The 15426-nt window shown below is 40.2% G+C and overlaps 1 protein-coding gene and 2 non-coding genes across 3 annotated transcripts in view; 2 read left to right on the top strand and 1 right to left on the bottom strand.

Moving 5' to 3' along the window:
• Window positions 1–6051, bottom strand: part of pard3aa (par-3 family cell polarity regulator alpha, a) — a 295125-nt gene extending 289074 nt beyond the window's left edge. Inside the window, exons 1-3 of the mRNA XM_071206980.1 lie at window positions 6036–6051; window positions 4466–4528; window positions 476–555 (exon numbers count right to left, since the gene is read on the bottom strand). Coding sequence (XP_071063081.1) covers window positions 476–555; window positions 4466–4528; window positions 6036–6051 — 159 coding nt within the window. The remainder of the gene's footprint in view (window positions 1–475; window positions 556–4465; window positions 4529–6035) is intronic.
• On the top strand, window positions 703–774 carry trnaw-cca (transfer RNA tryptophan (anticodon CCA)). Its single transcript has one exon. It is a non-coding gene; the product is annotated as a tRNA-Trp (tRNA).
• A 6010-nt stretch (window positions 6052–12061) lies between the features above and the next one.
• trnaw-cca (transfer RNA tryptophan (anticodon CCA)) lies at window positions 12062–12133 on the top strand. Its single transcript has one exon. It is a non-coding gene; the product is annotated as a tRNA-Trp (tRNA).
• The last annotated feature ends 3293 nt before the right edge of the window (window positions 12134–15426 follow it).

The following is a 15426-nucleotide window of genomic DNA, read 5'->3' as shown; positions in this document are numbered from 1 at the left end:
GCATCAGACACTACCACCTGGACACTTTACACAGGCTTCGCCCCTCGCCTGAACCAAAATAAGGATTCCCAGAGGGGGGGCGGGGACGCATTTGACACCAACAGGCTCCTGTTATATCCAGACCTGATTTTCTTGTAATTGCCTTGAGTTGATAAAACGGCTTTAAGATGTTTAATCAAAAGCTAAGAGGATATGAGGCCAGCACTGAATAATTTGATTCACAAATGTACAGCTTTGATAGACAATCTACAATACATACAAAAGACTTTGTATGAATATATGTAGGGTGTGCCAGTGTGTATTGTCTTCCAGTCAGCTTTACTCATTCATTCATGAATTGTGGAACGCCACCCTTGTCTGATCAGGTATCACTTATCTGATCTACTGTGGAAGGTGAGGGATAACAGAGAGGTTGTTCTCTGTGTCACAGACATACACACACACACTTCTGACATAAGCCCAGACAATAGCTTACCCTATTATCTGTGTCTCTGTACCACAGTGGTTTGCCTGTTCCTGTCAAAGACAACACAAAGACGTTTGCCCTCGAGGAAACTGGGGAAGTGTGAGAAAGTGTGTGTGAGAAAGAGAGAACATGTGCCTGTGTGTTTTATGATTGTTTTCAGCTCCTACGAGTGCTACAATTTCCACAGGGGGAATATGATTGGCGAGATTTTGTTCTCAAATGTCAGCTTTCAGCAGGACCTCGTGGCGCAACGGTAGCGCGTCTGACTCCAGATCAGAAGGTTGCGTGTTCAAATCACGTCGGGGTCAGGACCTTTTAAAGGCTGACAAATCATGCTGCATATATGCAGTCGGGACACTAAACATGCTTGGAAAGTGGAATCAGAATCAATGAAGAGAGATGCCAGGCAACATGGAGGGCTTTAGTAAAGATAACCCCCAGACTTGTCTTTCATTACCATTAAGAAATGTTGAGCATTTGGAGATGATCCATTAGAGATGCAGTTTCACAAATCAAAATGTAGAAATGTACGGGCCAGATCTAATCGATTAAAGACGGCATCAAAAACCTCTGCTCTGTAAATGGAGAAAGAGGGAGAAGTGGGAAGTATGCAAGCATCCAACAACAAGAGTCACAAGAAGAAGAAGACATGTGAATAGAATAAAACATTGTCAAATTTGGTCAGTTGTTAGTTCAATTCATCAAATGCAATATTTCACACAAAATAACAAGTTATGATATGAAGAACTTGTTTCAGATGAGGGGTTTTTGTAACATGTTGACCTTAAAATGGAAAGGCCCACTGGCTTCCCAAACATATTTGTTGAAGATCTTCCTAAAGAAAGCACTAAGAATACTTTGCACTTGAACATGCTTGCTGTGTGGCTAACTTCAGGAGAAAGATGCGTCACTGTAAATTAGAGCATAGATATTGCAAATGAGCCATACTCAATAATGTCATAATTGCCTTTCTATAGGACCGAACCCCCTTAAAATAGGTTTCGACTGGAGGATTGCATGATCAGTTTAATTTAAAGACTGTGCACAAATAGTTTATTATTATAATGCATAACTTAATTTCACCTTGCCAAACAACCAAAATGATGATCTCATTAAGTGAGGACTGCACCATCTCCAGACTTTCACTGTCTGAACAAAGAGCTTACGCACAACTATTAGGATTTCACCTCTGACCTCCGGAGTGTGACAGACCTCGCTGTGATTCACCCGTTCAAATCAGCAGTTCAACCTCTCAACCTCCTACTTTAAAGTTTGCACTCAGCAGCACAATAACCGCGCCTGTGATGTATGGAGTGTATGCTCACCCCGTGAGTTCATAAACACTAGTGTCACAAGCGTTCTGCCTCTCTTGTTCCCTCTCACACACAGGATAGGACACACCTCCCTAACTCCTTATCCTCGCCAAATACATTCACCTCTGGAGTGAAAGTATTTGCAAAATAGAGGACAGAAGAAAGAATCAGCATAGTGCTGCTAATACTACTACAAGGCCACATGTAGTGCAGCTTACGTTTTTTCTATGTATTTTTTTAGGAAGATAAAAATAACTTCATATCAAATCTCACCAAGAAAAAATGCTGTCATAAATGTATATACACACTAATTTGATTTTCAACATTTGCAAAGGTTTGAATTCATCCTGCTAGTTCCTGTGCTTGAAAATTCACAAAAATAGGCTTCACAAAAACACACACACACTATATAGCTTTTGAAATATACTCTAATACAAAAAATGACTCACTCCTACAGTATGACCAAACTAAAATGTCTGTTGAGCAAAAAATGTACATTTTAATCTCGTCAGTTAGATTAAAATAGTTGATTATGTAGTTTGGATTAGCTTACAATGTTGACTGTAGTTCTCTTTTAAAGACAGAATGTCCCTTAGGGGCATAACAACTGCTTCCACAAGGACAATGGCAGTCCCAAACGGTGGTCTAAATCCAGCCTGTCTGTGAGTAGGCCCATAGTAATGAGCTAGTGTAGTGAATGAAGCCTTACACTGATATTCCTCTGAGACAAAGTCACCTCTAGGGTCTCTGCATTATTGATGCTCTGCCTGCCCAAAGGACAGACTGCAGACCTGCAGACTACAACTCTAAAAGATATAGGACACCTCACTGCACATGGCATGCAGCTCTGCATCCACTGGGGTACTGCTGCATGTTATCATCCATAGAAGCACGTCTATAATTCACAGCATGATGCATAGAAACAGTACAAATCAATTACTGAATACTTTCACAGATTGTAAGGAGTTTTAAATACTGAAATTGGACATGCATGAAACTTTATAACTTTGTTTATGAGGAAGGAAATGCATCTACCCCATCCTGACAGAGGGAGGACTTTAAATGAAAAAGCATATCAGTTGAGTTTTAAAAATACAAGGTGGGCATTCAGGACAGCCTACATTGCCAAATGTCTACAACATTTGCTCGTCTATTTTAATTGGCCAGCTTCAAATGTAAAAAGTCTGGAACTTCCCTGCTCATTTGTCCAATAAACATAATACTTCATGATAGGGGTGGGCGATATTGAAAAATATGTTATCACGATATTTTCAGGCAGTATCACGATAGACGATATATATCACGATATTTTTTCATGTCGGTTATTATGGTTATTTTTCAAGTTACTTAACAGTACAAGCACCTACAAGGTAACAGAAACTAAAACAAAAAAGAAGGAGTAACAGACCAGAATAGCATTTCAAGCTGGTTTTATTTCAGAAATGAATCCCTGAATGAACAAGTGAGCAGTGAACATCAATAAACATGAAAAGGAGGGTAAAACATAAAACATCAATGAGGAAAAGTCAGTGCCAAACAATTAAAATGTAAACTTTAGAGTAGACTTGAAGTGTAATAAAAGACTTTAGCATAACTGAAGGGAAAAACATAAAACGCCACAGCGTCAGTTATGTCTTTCCACCGTTTGCTAGTCTTTTCATAAGGAGCCCCTTTATGAAATGCCTGACCTATGGTTGCTCGCTGCAAAGAAAGGGGGCGGGGACTTTGGGAGCGTGTCAAACAACTCGGACTGAACGAAAGCAGAGGTGCGCTGACATTATGAAATCGATCGGGCTTGATATATGGTGAAATTAAAATCAGTAGGTGAGGCTGGGGGAGCGGGAGGGGAAGAGGCTCTCCGTCCGCTGTCATAGCCCCCTGCGCCGCGCACGGAGAGCCTCTTCCCCTCCCGCTATTTTTTTTTTTTTTTTTTTATCACGATAGGACGATATCTCTGAAAAAGCATATCGTGGAGACCTAATATCGTCACGACGATATATATCGTCATATCGCCCACCCCTACTTCATGATAATTCATTTAGCACATTCAACAGTTGAATCAACAATATATGGGTCAGTGGCCCAGTTACATTAAACAATATTTTATATTTAGAAAAAGAAAAAATTGCTCACAAAGCTGAAAAGAACCAAGTCTGTTAGCAAATCATTCTTCCACCATACTTCTTTTTTGAATGGAAACACAAGTTCAAGTTTCCCAACCAACTAGCAGAAATGTTCACTTGTCTAAAGAAACATACATTTAAAAAAGGATTAATGTTAATTGTTTGCAAGATGGATATGATTGTAGTGCGTACGCATATTAAAGGCTAAAAAAGAAATATGTATATTTCTTTTGGCAAAGGGTTAACATCCCCCTACTCATTGAGTGGCAGTAATAGTGCCAAAAAGCTTAGAAAAGGATCAAGCTGGTAACACAGGCCAGCCTACCAAACACAGAGCCAAATCCTTCAGCCTCTCAACTCAGAGACCCTCCAAATATCTGCCACACCCTGCTGTGTGGTTTGCCTGAGTAAGGGATTTGTAGTTCCTAAATCTTGTTTCTCTGGGACTACAACTGCACCTCACCCCTGATGGTGATAAGCACAACGTGGAAAGCTGAGCATCTGGTCTGGATAAAAAAAAACAGGTCTGGTCTCTCTCTCTGTGTGTGCGTGCATGTGTGTACAGGCCAGACATGCTGCCTCATGGCTCAGCATGAGCTGGAGCTGCTGCTGCGATGAAGGTTTCACTAACAAATTAAAACAGACATTATCACACGAGGATTGCATTGAGTACTTTCATTATGATACATCATTAAGCCAATTAAAGAGTGAACCATCAGACAGGATGTGCCAATGATTAAGAGCAGGGTTTCCCACACATAGACTATACTTGGGCGGGCCGCCCAGGTATATTAACGGCCGCCCAAGTATATTTCTCGACCCATGTAGGTTTTCTTTTTTTTTTAATAATCTTTTTTTTTTATTCGTCCGTGACCACGACGCCATCTGTGATCGATTAACTTGTGGACAATGATCCCTCGCTCTCTTGCTCTGATCTCGCCTCCTTCTGGCCTGTTAAGTGGCCTGCCTCACACAGGGTGACTGGCTGTCCACATGATGTGGCCTGCCGACATGGCCACTGTCATACAGATCATAAATCAAAGCCCTTGATTGGTCTCTGTGTGTCATTCAAGCTCGGGATAACCTCAGCTCATGTGAGGTAAAGGACTCTGAGTGTTTAGAAAGTTAACTTAGTCTAAGTTCTCAGTGGATCTCAAACGGTGTGGTCACCATTATGTAAACACATATTTCCATTTGAGAGGGTAGTGATTGGTCTAATGCAGTGGTTCCCAACCTGTAAGGCAATACATGATTGTCACTAAAGCCTTGTCTCTACATTACAATAAAATATAAAAAATAATTGATTAATTAATTTTAATAAAAATTCAAGTTAGTATTAAAGGCATAAAAGAAAGAAATGTATAATTTTCATTTGGGGGGGCTCTTGGGAAAAAAGGTTGGAACCCATGGTCTAATGGATAGTGAGGTGGGCTGAAGATCGGAAGGCTGTGAGTTCAAATCCCGCCAGGAACACCACCACTAGTGTGCCCTTGAGTAAGGCACTTAGAATGTCCCTGTCAGTCATTATAAGTCGCTTTGGATAAAAGCGTCAGCTAAATTAAATGTAATGTGATTAGTAAAATATGCATGAATAAATAAATAAAAAGTTAACTAGGGGAAAAAAGGTAAGATACACTTTTAAAAACTTGTTGAGAGAAAACTAGTCTTTGCTGCTGCCTCAAAGAGGAGCATGGGGAGAGGAGGGAGACAGGAGAGGCTGATTCAGGAGCACAGACACACTCACACTATAAATGAAACAAAATAAATTAATAAACAAGTTTCAGTGTTTTTTTCATATTGGAAAAGGTATGTTATTGGTTATGGCCATGATTTTATAATTATTGAAATGTATACAGTTCCGTTTAATGTAGGTGTTTCCATAGATCTAGTCTCTTTATTTTCCCCTCAAAATGCACCAGATTGATGCATTTAACTCCAAAATTAAAATTAAAATCTTACCGGGGGGGCATGCCCCTGGACCCCCTAGAGGATTTGAGGTCGACCCCACTAAAAATCACATGGATAGGTTCCTAAATACATTTATTTTTTTAAATAGTAACCCATTTCCATATGTTCATGTGTGGGTAGTAGATTTAAACTATAGGGCTACTCATTATGGGGCCCTGCCTGTACCCGTTCGCTCTGCCATCGCGTGAAGGGTCTGCTAACAAGCGACCAACAGAAAGGGTAATGTTAATGTTGCACATCACCTCAATGTGCACATTAACTTTTTATTAGCAACGTGTCTGGAGGGCCAGGACAGGTAGCCTGTTGGGCCGCTCGCCAGTTTCATCCCACTCTGAGACAAGTGGTCATTAGCAACAGCCGGGAGGGATTTAAACACCGACATGCATGCACCACAGCTTACACACATTTACTGTCTTGGGCATCAAAGACTTCCGAGAACACGAGGAATGCATAAGTAACATGCTGGGTGCACTTTAGAGAGATTTACGTCTAATTCTACGTTCAATTATAGACATGAATGTGTTTGCTACCACAAATGTAAAAAAGAACATGAAGGGCAGGTATACACATAGTTATAATTAGGGATGCACGATAATTATCGGTCCGATATTAGGAATTATGACGTCATCCCGATAAACCCGATACCAGTATTAATAGCCCAGATAATATACAATATATTTTTTGGGTAAAAAAAAATAGAAAAATACTTGCGGTGTGGGTGGATTGGGATGAGGGGCGCTTGTTTTTCCCTCGGCTCCTCCCGTTTTGCCAGTACCGTGGTATTAGTGGTTTAGGAAGAGGGGAGTTCTTCACAAATCCAGCGCTCCCTAATACTTCGAACCTGATCAGTCACCTGAAACATCGCCATCGCTACGATGGTGTGTTAAAAGCGTACGAAAACAATATGACAATACGGTGTGTGTGTGTGTGTGTGTGGTGTATGTATGTATGTATGTATGTATGTATGTGTGTGTGTGTGTGTGCGTTCGTTGGAGCTATGTGTAACTCAAGGCATATGCTCGAACCGGAGCTGCCTGGACGCTGCAATCATGTTCACTATCCGTGCTGAGTGTGCTGACTTTTCGTACAATGTCCCACTGTCTGGCTCCCTGCATACAGTCAAGTGCTCGGCGCAGTTGTGGCGAAATGTCGCTCCTCTGTTTTCATTTAAACAGCTCCTTATATCCGTTAGCGCAGCTAGCTAGCAACCAGATGCTAACATAGTTGACAGCTCTAACTTCGGCATGTAAATGGATTCTTTGTTTTATGATCATTGTAAACTCTTATAACATTGAGGGTAAAGTGTTATCACCAGGCTCAAGTCAGGCAACAAAATGTGGAACAAAATAAATCAAAAACACAAATGTTCATAGATTTCCAAAAGCAGCAGACCAACAACAATCTTGTCGGCAGCACACCCAGGAAGCATGTGAAAGTACTACATCCATAATAAACAACAGTTGTGTCATGAAGGGGTTACAATAGACATCCTAACTGTGTTCCTGCTTGCAGTAGAGTTTGACAGGGCCAGAGAAAATAGCTCATGGAAAGAACTGGACGGACTGGATGTACTACTAATAAAGAAGCAAACACCCACACACACTGCGATAACATCATAGGTGTACACACACACACACAGGCAGACGGTGATTCCACTAGTGTAAAGTTAGTTGTCTCGGCACAGATCCAGCTAAGCTAACCACTCGTGTCATTTAAGTGAACTACAAACTGTGTTAGTATGTCATGACTGTATAATGACTATGATTTAAGGCTGTCTGATATTGGCAAGTGTTTGACACTATAATACAGATAGAGCTGTAAGATAACCTTTATAGTATCACTGTAAAACATTCTCATGAGAGTCATTTACAAGTATTAACAAATCAGCTGTTATTGTAATTGTTGGTTAGGCTAATATTTCAGCATCCAATGGTATCGGTGGGATGTAAGGAGGCCAGACAACCACCAGGGGGAGCAAATATGTACAGTATCAGACTATTGGAAGATAGTGATAGGGAGAAAAACATACTTATATGGTAGGTGGTTTTCAGCTCAATTCCTAAATGTCTTTCTGTTTTCTTTCTACTACAGGAGTTGGATGAGGACAGGAGAGGACAAAACAGGAGAAGGAAGAAAAGGGGTGTTTTAGACAGCAGGTGCAAAACAGCTGCTCCCACCAATGATCCCATCTGATGTGTAACCATGGCACCTACCACATATTCATTATAAGCCCATGCACTATACTCTTCTTTTCTCTCATACACATCATTTTGTATTCATGCACAAATGGACACAAACAGTCAAACAAAGAGCACCTGCATATCAAACAGATCCAACTATTCTGAAAAATGCACAGCTCACTGAACTTTAAAACTTAGACATCAAATATGGGAAATCTAATGCACAACATGACGCGGCATGATTTACTGTATTTCCAGATTTCACAAGACAGCAGTGGTTTCAAGACATAAAAGTCACCCTGAGAAAAGTGATAGGAATCAAAGATAAGAACTTCAATAGAAACTCACATGTTTCATCACTTTAGAGAAATACATCTTAATGCACTACACCGGGTTACTTTGTGTTATTAATAGTAAACAACTATCCTTATGTGACACATGTGATATGTATCATTAACTCCTTTCCCACTCACAAAGACACACAAAGGGGTTACAGCTCACTAACTGGCCTAACATCAAAGCTAAAGGCTAGTGACTCAGGTGTAGTCAGCACTGTTCCCATGGGAAGGATGCAGTGGGATTGTGGGTAATCATTTGCAGTTGGTCTAGTAGTGGGTGGGGTGGGTAGTGTGATATCATGCTGCTTTTGACATAGATTTGGCCCACACACTCTCATACTTGAAAATATAGTAATACACACACTCTCACATCAAAGTGGAGCCTTGATGCAACACAGAAGAAAACGCTGTATCATTCAACCCTCCATGTAGGAAAACAAAGGAGGGCTTTCAGGAGGTGGGAATGATTAAACAGAGAAAAATGGTGGTTTGCAGTAGTTAAGTGTTCTGTAATGTCATGAGTAATGATGAGAGCATAAAAGCATACAGGTGCACATGTGGAGAAACTATCTCTAGTACTGCCAAAGCTTTATGCAAGTATTCAGCTTCCAGATGTAACCAAAGCTAGTTGTACAAAAGAAAGAGGAGAATGGACATGTGAAGAGGTGGCAAAAAGGACAGTTTGGGAGATATACAAATAAATTAAATATGCAAACACACTCAATTCCAATGCACCCACTCCATTGACTCACCCTATCTTTGTCATCCACCACATCGCAGAGCATGTCATCCAGGTCCAAAATGCCTCCATCTCCATGCTCCAACCTGTGTACCTGGATCCAGTAGCTGGGGTCCTGGAAGACAACAAAAGAAACTATTAGCTCTGTCATCATAAGATCAACTTTATTTACAAATACAGACTTAGGATGTGAAGCCTTATGTAAGTAAAGCCATACAACATGTTGTATGCCAGGCCAAAGAAATAAGAAGCTTGCGTCTCCTTGGGAATCAGCTGATCCGATCACCACAGGGTTCGTATAATGATCCAGTTAGCTGGCACACAGAGGCTCTGACGTTGATATGGATTGACATCATCAAAGCAGTTATAAAATAGGAAATATTTTAATCCCCAACTGGATTGCCTGCAAAGTAAGCATATGGCTTGTACATTTTGGGAGTAAAAGCAACATTTGATAAAGGGACAACAGGAGAAGTTCCATTATCAGTTCTTATACAATGTAGGCTATACAAGGTGACACGCCTCCACCCGCCCCTGCTTCAGTTCAAAAACTGTCCGTCTCGTTTTTGCATCAGCATATGAATATCATTCATGCAAACTTGATGCATTCAGGTACAGCATGTAGCACAAGTAGAATCAACTCAGTGAGTCAAGTCTAATATGTTGCTGAGCTAGTTATGCTAGTTTGAACAATTATGCAGAGTTGCCTTAATAGAGAAGTATAGTTTTGAATAGAACAGTTACATAAGCAATGTGTAATTTGGATGTTAGATATTAAGAAATAAAACCCTTTTCCTTTGCCATGTAAAGAACGTAACTCCCCACTCGTTTGTCTGTATTGAGTTTTCACTCTATATTCCTCCTTTCTCTTTTCCTCCAAGCTGAGCCGTCTTGGGGTTTGTGGTTACATGCCTTCGTGCATGGCTTCTGTTGTGGAGAACTGCAATGTGGTTCACCAGGCAAAATGGTCTTAATCATGAGGGGATTCACGGTTTGGTATTTCCTTCCTCCCGAGGTTATTAGGAATTAAAGATGGCCAAGTTTATCTGGGACGTTTTCAAGACAAGCCATTTGGAAGCAAGAAAGAACAATTACCCATTTCCCATGTTAGTAAATAAGAAAAAATGACACTACAATTGATATATGATTTACTACCGCAAACTGACCCTCAGCATTAAACAGGGGAACAAATCTTTAAATGTACAAATGTTAACACGCCCCATGTAGATTTGGCTTGGTCCTCATCCCGACTTGTTCCTCGAATGGATTATGAGAAACAAATATGAGTCTGAGAGAGACTAAGCCCCATAACTTAATCCCAGAATTTCACTGGGGATGGAAGGAAAGTTCGACATGAATGTTTAGATTTGCCTTGGTTAAAATGTTGTTGTTTTTGGCCTCCAGCGAGCCAAGAATGATCAGTTCAAGGACTCTTCATCATGAGAGTATCAGCGAAGCATTCTGGTATTGGGTTGTAGTAGGGCTGAATGCTTTTGTGTATACTGTAAATACCAAAGTCTTAACTTGCATACAAATATTAAGAATTGTTCATCCCCTCATTTGAACCCCACCCTATTAAACCTAGAATGTATTTAGAAAGATATCCAACTATTTATAGTGGACTATTTGTAATATAAAGAATAATCTGAAGCACATTTTTGCTCAAATGGAAAATCTTTGAGTTTTTTAGTAGGTAAAGAGGACCAAAAAGTGACAGTAACCTATGTAGCTTTCTAGCTTTGAAATCTGTATTTCTCTAACTACAGAAATATATATATTTGAATACATTGATCTTTGCACAAAACCCACATCAGATCTACAAACAGCTTCCATAGGGTTGATAATCTCAAGTGCAACCACGTGTCACCTGAGAGAAAGGGCTTTACCGACCCTGACCACATCAACACCCCATCACTATTCAAGTCCTGGAAGTACCCCCTTTCATGCAAGCACTGCAATCCTGAAATGATATAGACACTGCCCGTAACAGCTGTATCTGAAAACACAAATGTCTGAATATTTCTGATGTCATTAAGCTGCAAGCTCCCTAGTACAAAGCATGTGTTATATAGGGGCTCATTTATGAATAAGTCTGCTAATTGGTGGAACATTTACTGTGCGTTTCTGATATTTCTATCGCAGCTGGAATTCAACCGTAAGAATACAAACATCTGAGGAACTTCAGTCTGTTAGGGCTGAAGACCAAATGACGAACCTGCTTTGTGACCATCTGCATCAGACACTACCACCTGGACACTTTACACAGGCTTCGCCCCTCGCCTGAACCAAAATAAGGATTCCCAGAGGGGGGGCGGGGACGCATTTGACACCAACAGGCTCCTGTTATATCCAGACCTGATTTTCTTGTAATTGCCTTGAGTTGATAAAACGGCTTTAAGATGTTTAATCAAAAGCTAAGAGGATATGAGGCAGCACTGAATAATTTGATTCACAAATGTACAGCTTTGATAGACAATCTACAATACATACAAAAGACTTTGTATGAATATATGTAGGGTGTGCCAGTGTGTATTGTCTTCCAGTCAGCTTTACTCATTCATTCATGAATTGTGGAACGCCACCCTTGTCTGATCAGGTATCAACTTATCTGATCTACTGTGGAAGGTGAGGGATAACAGAGAGGTTGTTCTCTGTGTCACAGACATACACACACACACTTCTGACATAAGCCCAGACAATAGCTTACCCTATTATCTGTGTCTCTGTACCACAGTGGTTTGCCTGTTCCTGTCAAAGACAACACAAAGACGTTTGCCCTCGAGGAAACTGGGGAAGTGTGAGAAAGTGTGTGTGAGAAAGAGAGAACATGTGCCTGTGTGTTTTATGATTGTTTTCAGCTCCTACGAGTGCTACAATTTCCACAGGGGGAATATGATTGGCGAGATTTTGTTCTCAAATGTCAGCTTTCAGCAGGACCTCGTGGCGCAACGGTAGCGCGTCTGACTCCAGATCAGAAGGTTGCGTGTTCAAATCACGTCGGGGTCAGGACCTTTTAAGGCTGACAAATCATGCTGCATATATGCAGTCGGGACACTAACATGCTTGGAAAGTGGAATCAGAATCAATGAAGAGAGATGCCAGGCAACATGGAGGGCTTTAGTAAAGATAACCCCCAGACTTGTCTTTCATTACCATTAAGAAATGTTGAGCATTTGGAGATGATCCATTAGAGATGCAGTTTCACAAATCAAAATGTAGAAATGTACGGGCCAGATCTAATCGATTAAAGACGGCATCAAAAACCTCTGCTCTGTAAATGGAGAAAGAGGGAGAAGTGGGAAGTATGCAAGCATCCAACAACAAGAGTCACAAGAAGAAGAAGACATGTGAATAGAATAAAACATTGTCAAATTTGGTCAGTTGTTAGTTCAATTCATCAAATGCAATATTTCACACAAAATAACAAGTTATGATATGAAGAACTTGTTTCAGATGAGGGGTTTTTGTAACATGTTGACCTTAAAATGGAAAGGCCCACTGGCTTCCCAAACATATTTGTTGAAGATCTTCCTAAAGAAAGCACTAAGAATACTTTGCACTTGAACATGCTTGCTGTGTGCTAACTTCAGGAGAAAGATGCGTCACTGTAAATTAGAGCATAGATATTGCAAATGAGCCATCTCAATAATGTCATAATTGCCTTTCTATAGACCGAACCCCCTTAAAATAGGTTTCGACTGGAGGATTGCATGATCAGTTTAATTTAAAGACTGTGCACAAATAGTTTATTATTATAATGCATAACTTAATTTCACCTTGCCAAACAACCAAAATGATGATCTCATTAAGTGAGGACTGCACCATCTCCAGACTTTCACTGTCTGAACAAAGAGCTTACGCACAACTATTAGGATTTCACCTCTGACCTCCGGAGTGTACAGACCTCGCTGTGATTCACCCGTTCAAATCAGCAGTTCAACCTCTCAACCTCCTACTTTAAAAGTTTGCACTCAGCAGCACAATAACCGCGCCTGTGATGTATGGAGTGTATGCTCACCCCGTGAGTCATAAACACTAGTGTCACAAGCGTTCTGCCTCTCTTGTTCCCTCTCACACACACGGATAGACACACCTCCCTAACTCCTTATCCTCGCCAAATACATTCACTCTGGAGTGAAAGTATTTGCAAAATAGAGGACAGAAGAAAGAATCAGCATAGTGCTGCTAATACTACTACAAGGCCACATGTAGTGCAGCTTACGTTTTTCTATGTATTTTTTTAGGAAGATAAAAATAACTTCATATCAAATCTCACCAAGAAAAAATGCTGTCATAAATGTATATACACACTAATTTGATTTCAACATTTGCAAAGGTTTGAATTCATCCTGCTAGTTCCTGTGCTTGAAAATTCACAAAAATAGGCTTCACAAAAACACACACACACTATATGCTTTTGAAATATACTCTAATACAAAAAATGACTCACTCCTACAGTATGACCAAACTAAAATGTCTGTTGAGCAAAAAATGTACATTTTAATCTCGTCAGTTAGATAAAATAGTTGATTATGTAGTTTGGATTAGCTTACAATGTTGACTGTAGTTCTCTTTTAAAGACAGAATGTCCCTTAGGGGCATAACAACTGCTTCCACAAGGACAATGGCAGTCCCAAACGGTGGTCTAAATCCAGCCTGTCTGTGAGTAGGCCCATAGTAATGAGCTAGTGTAGTGAATGAAGCCTTACACTGATATTCCTCTGAGACAAAGTCACCTCTAGGGTCTCTGCATTATTGATGCTCTGCCTGCCCAAAGGACAGACTGCAGACCTGCAGACTACAACTCTAAAAGATATAGGACACCTCACTGCACATGCATGCAGCTCTGCATCCACTGGGGTACTGCTGCATGTTATCATCCATAGAAGCACGTCTATAATTCACAGCATGATGCATAGAAACAGTACAAATCAATTACTGAATACTTTCACAGATTGTAAGGAGTTTTAAATACTGAAATTGGACATGCATGAAACTTTATAACTTTGTTTATGAGGAAAATGCATCTACCCCATCCTGACAGAGGGAGGACTTTAAATGAAAAAGCATATCAGTTGAGTTTTAAAAATACAAGGTGGGCATTCAGGACAGCCTACATTGCCAAATGTCTACAACATTTGCTCGTCTATTTTAATTGGCCAGCTTCAAATGTAAAAAGTCTGGAACTTCCCTGCTCATTTGTCCAATAAACATAATACTTCATGATAGGGGTGGGCGATATTGAAAAATATGTTATCACGATATTTTCAGGCAGTATCACGATAGACGATATATATCACGATATTTTTTCATGTCGGTTATTATGGTTATTTTTCAAGTTACTTAACAGTACAAGCACCTACAAGGTAACAGAAACTAAAACAAAAAGGAGTAACAGACCAAAATAGCATTTCAAGCTGGTTTTATTTCAGAAATGAAACCCTGAATGAACAAGTGAGCAGTGAACATCAATAAACATGAAAAGGAGGGTAAAACATAAAACATCAATGAGGAAAAGTCAGTGCCAAACAATTAAAATGTAAACTTTAGAGTAGACTTGAAGTGTAATAAAAGACTTTAGCATAACTGAAGGGAAAAACATAAAACGCCACAGCGTCAGTTATGTCTTTCCACCGTTTGCTAGTCTTTTCATAAGGAGCCCCTTTATGAAATGCCTGCCCTATGGTTGCTCGCTGCAAAGAAAGGGGGCGGGGACTTTGGGAGCGTGTCAAACAACTCGGACTGAACGAAAGCAGAGGTGCGCTGACATTATGAAATCGATCGGGCTTGATATATGGTGAAATTAAAATCAGTAGGTGAGGCTGGGGGAGCGGGAGGGGAAGAGGCTCTCCGTCCGCTGTCATAGCCCCCTGCGCCGCGCACGGAGAGCCTCTTCCCCTCCCGCAATTTTTTTTTTTTTTTTTTTTTTATCACGATAGGACGATATCTCTGAAAAAGCATATCGTGGAGACCTAATATCGTCACGACGATATATATCGTCATATCGCCCACCCCTACTTCATGATAATTCATTTAGCACATTCAACAGTTGAATCAACAATATATGGGTCAGTGGCCCAGTTACATTAAACAATATTTTATATTTAGAAAAAGAAAAAATTGCTCACAAAGCTGAAAAGAACCAAGTCTGTTAGCAAATCATTCTTCCACCATACTTCTTTTTTGAATGGAAACACAAGTTCAAGTTTCCCAACCAACTAGCAGAAATGTTCACTTGTCTAAAGAAACATACATTTAAAAAAGGATTAATGTTAATTGTTTGCAAGATGGATATGATT

Source organism: Pseudochaenichthys georgianus, chromosome 20, assembly GCF_902827115.2.
Source record: "Pseudochaenichthys georgianus chromosome 20, fPseGeo1.2, whole genome shotgun sequence".
NCBI classification, from domain to species: Eukaryota; Metazoa; Chordata; class Actinopteri; order Perciformes; family Channichthyidae; genus Pseudochaenichthys; species Pseudochaenichthys georgianus.
Note: the sequence above shows the minus strand (reverse complement) of the source record. Positions and strands in the feature narration are given on the sequence as shown.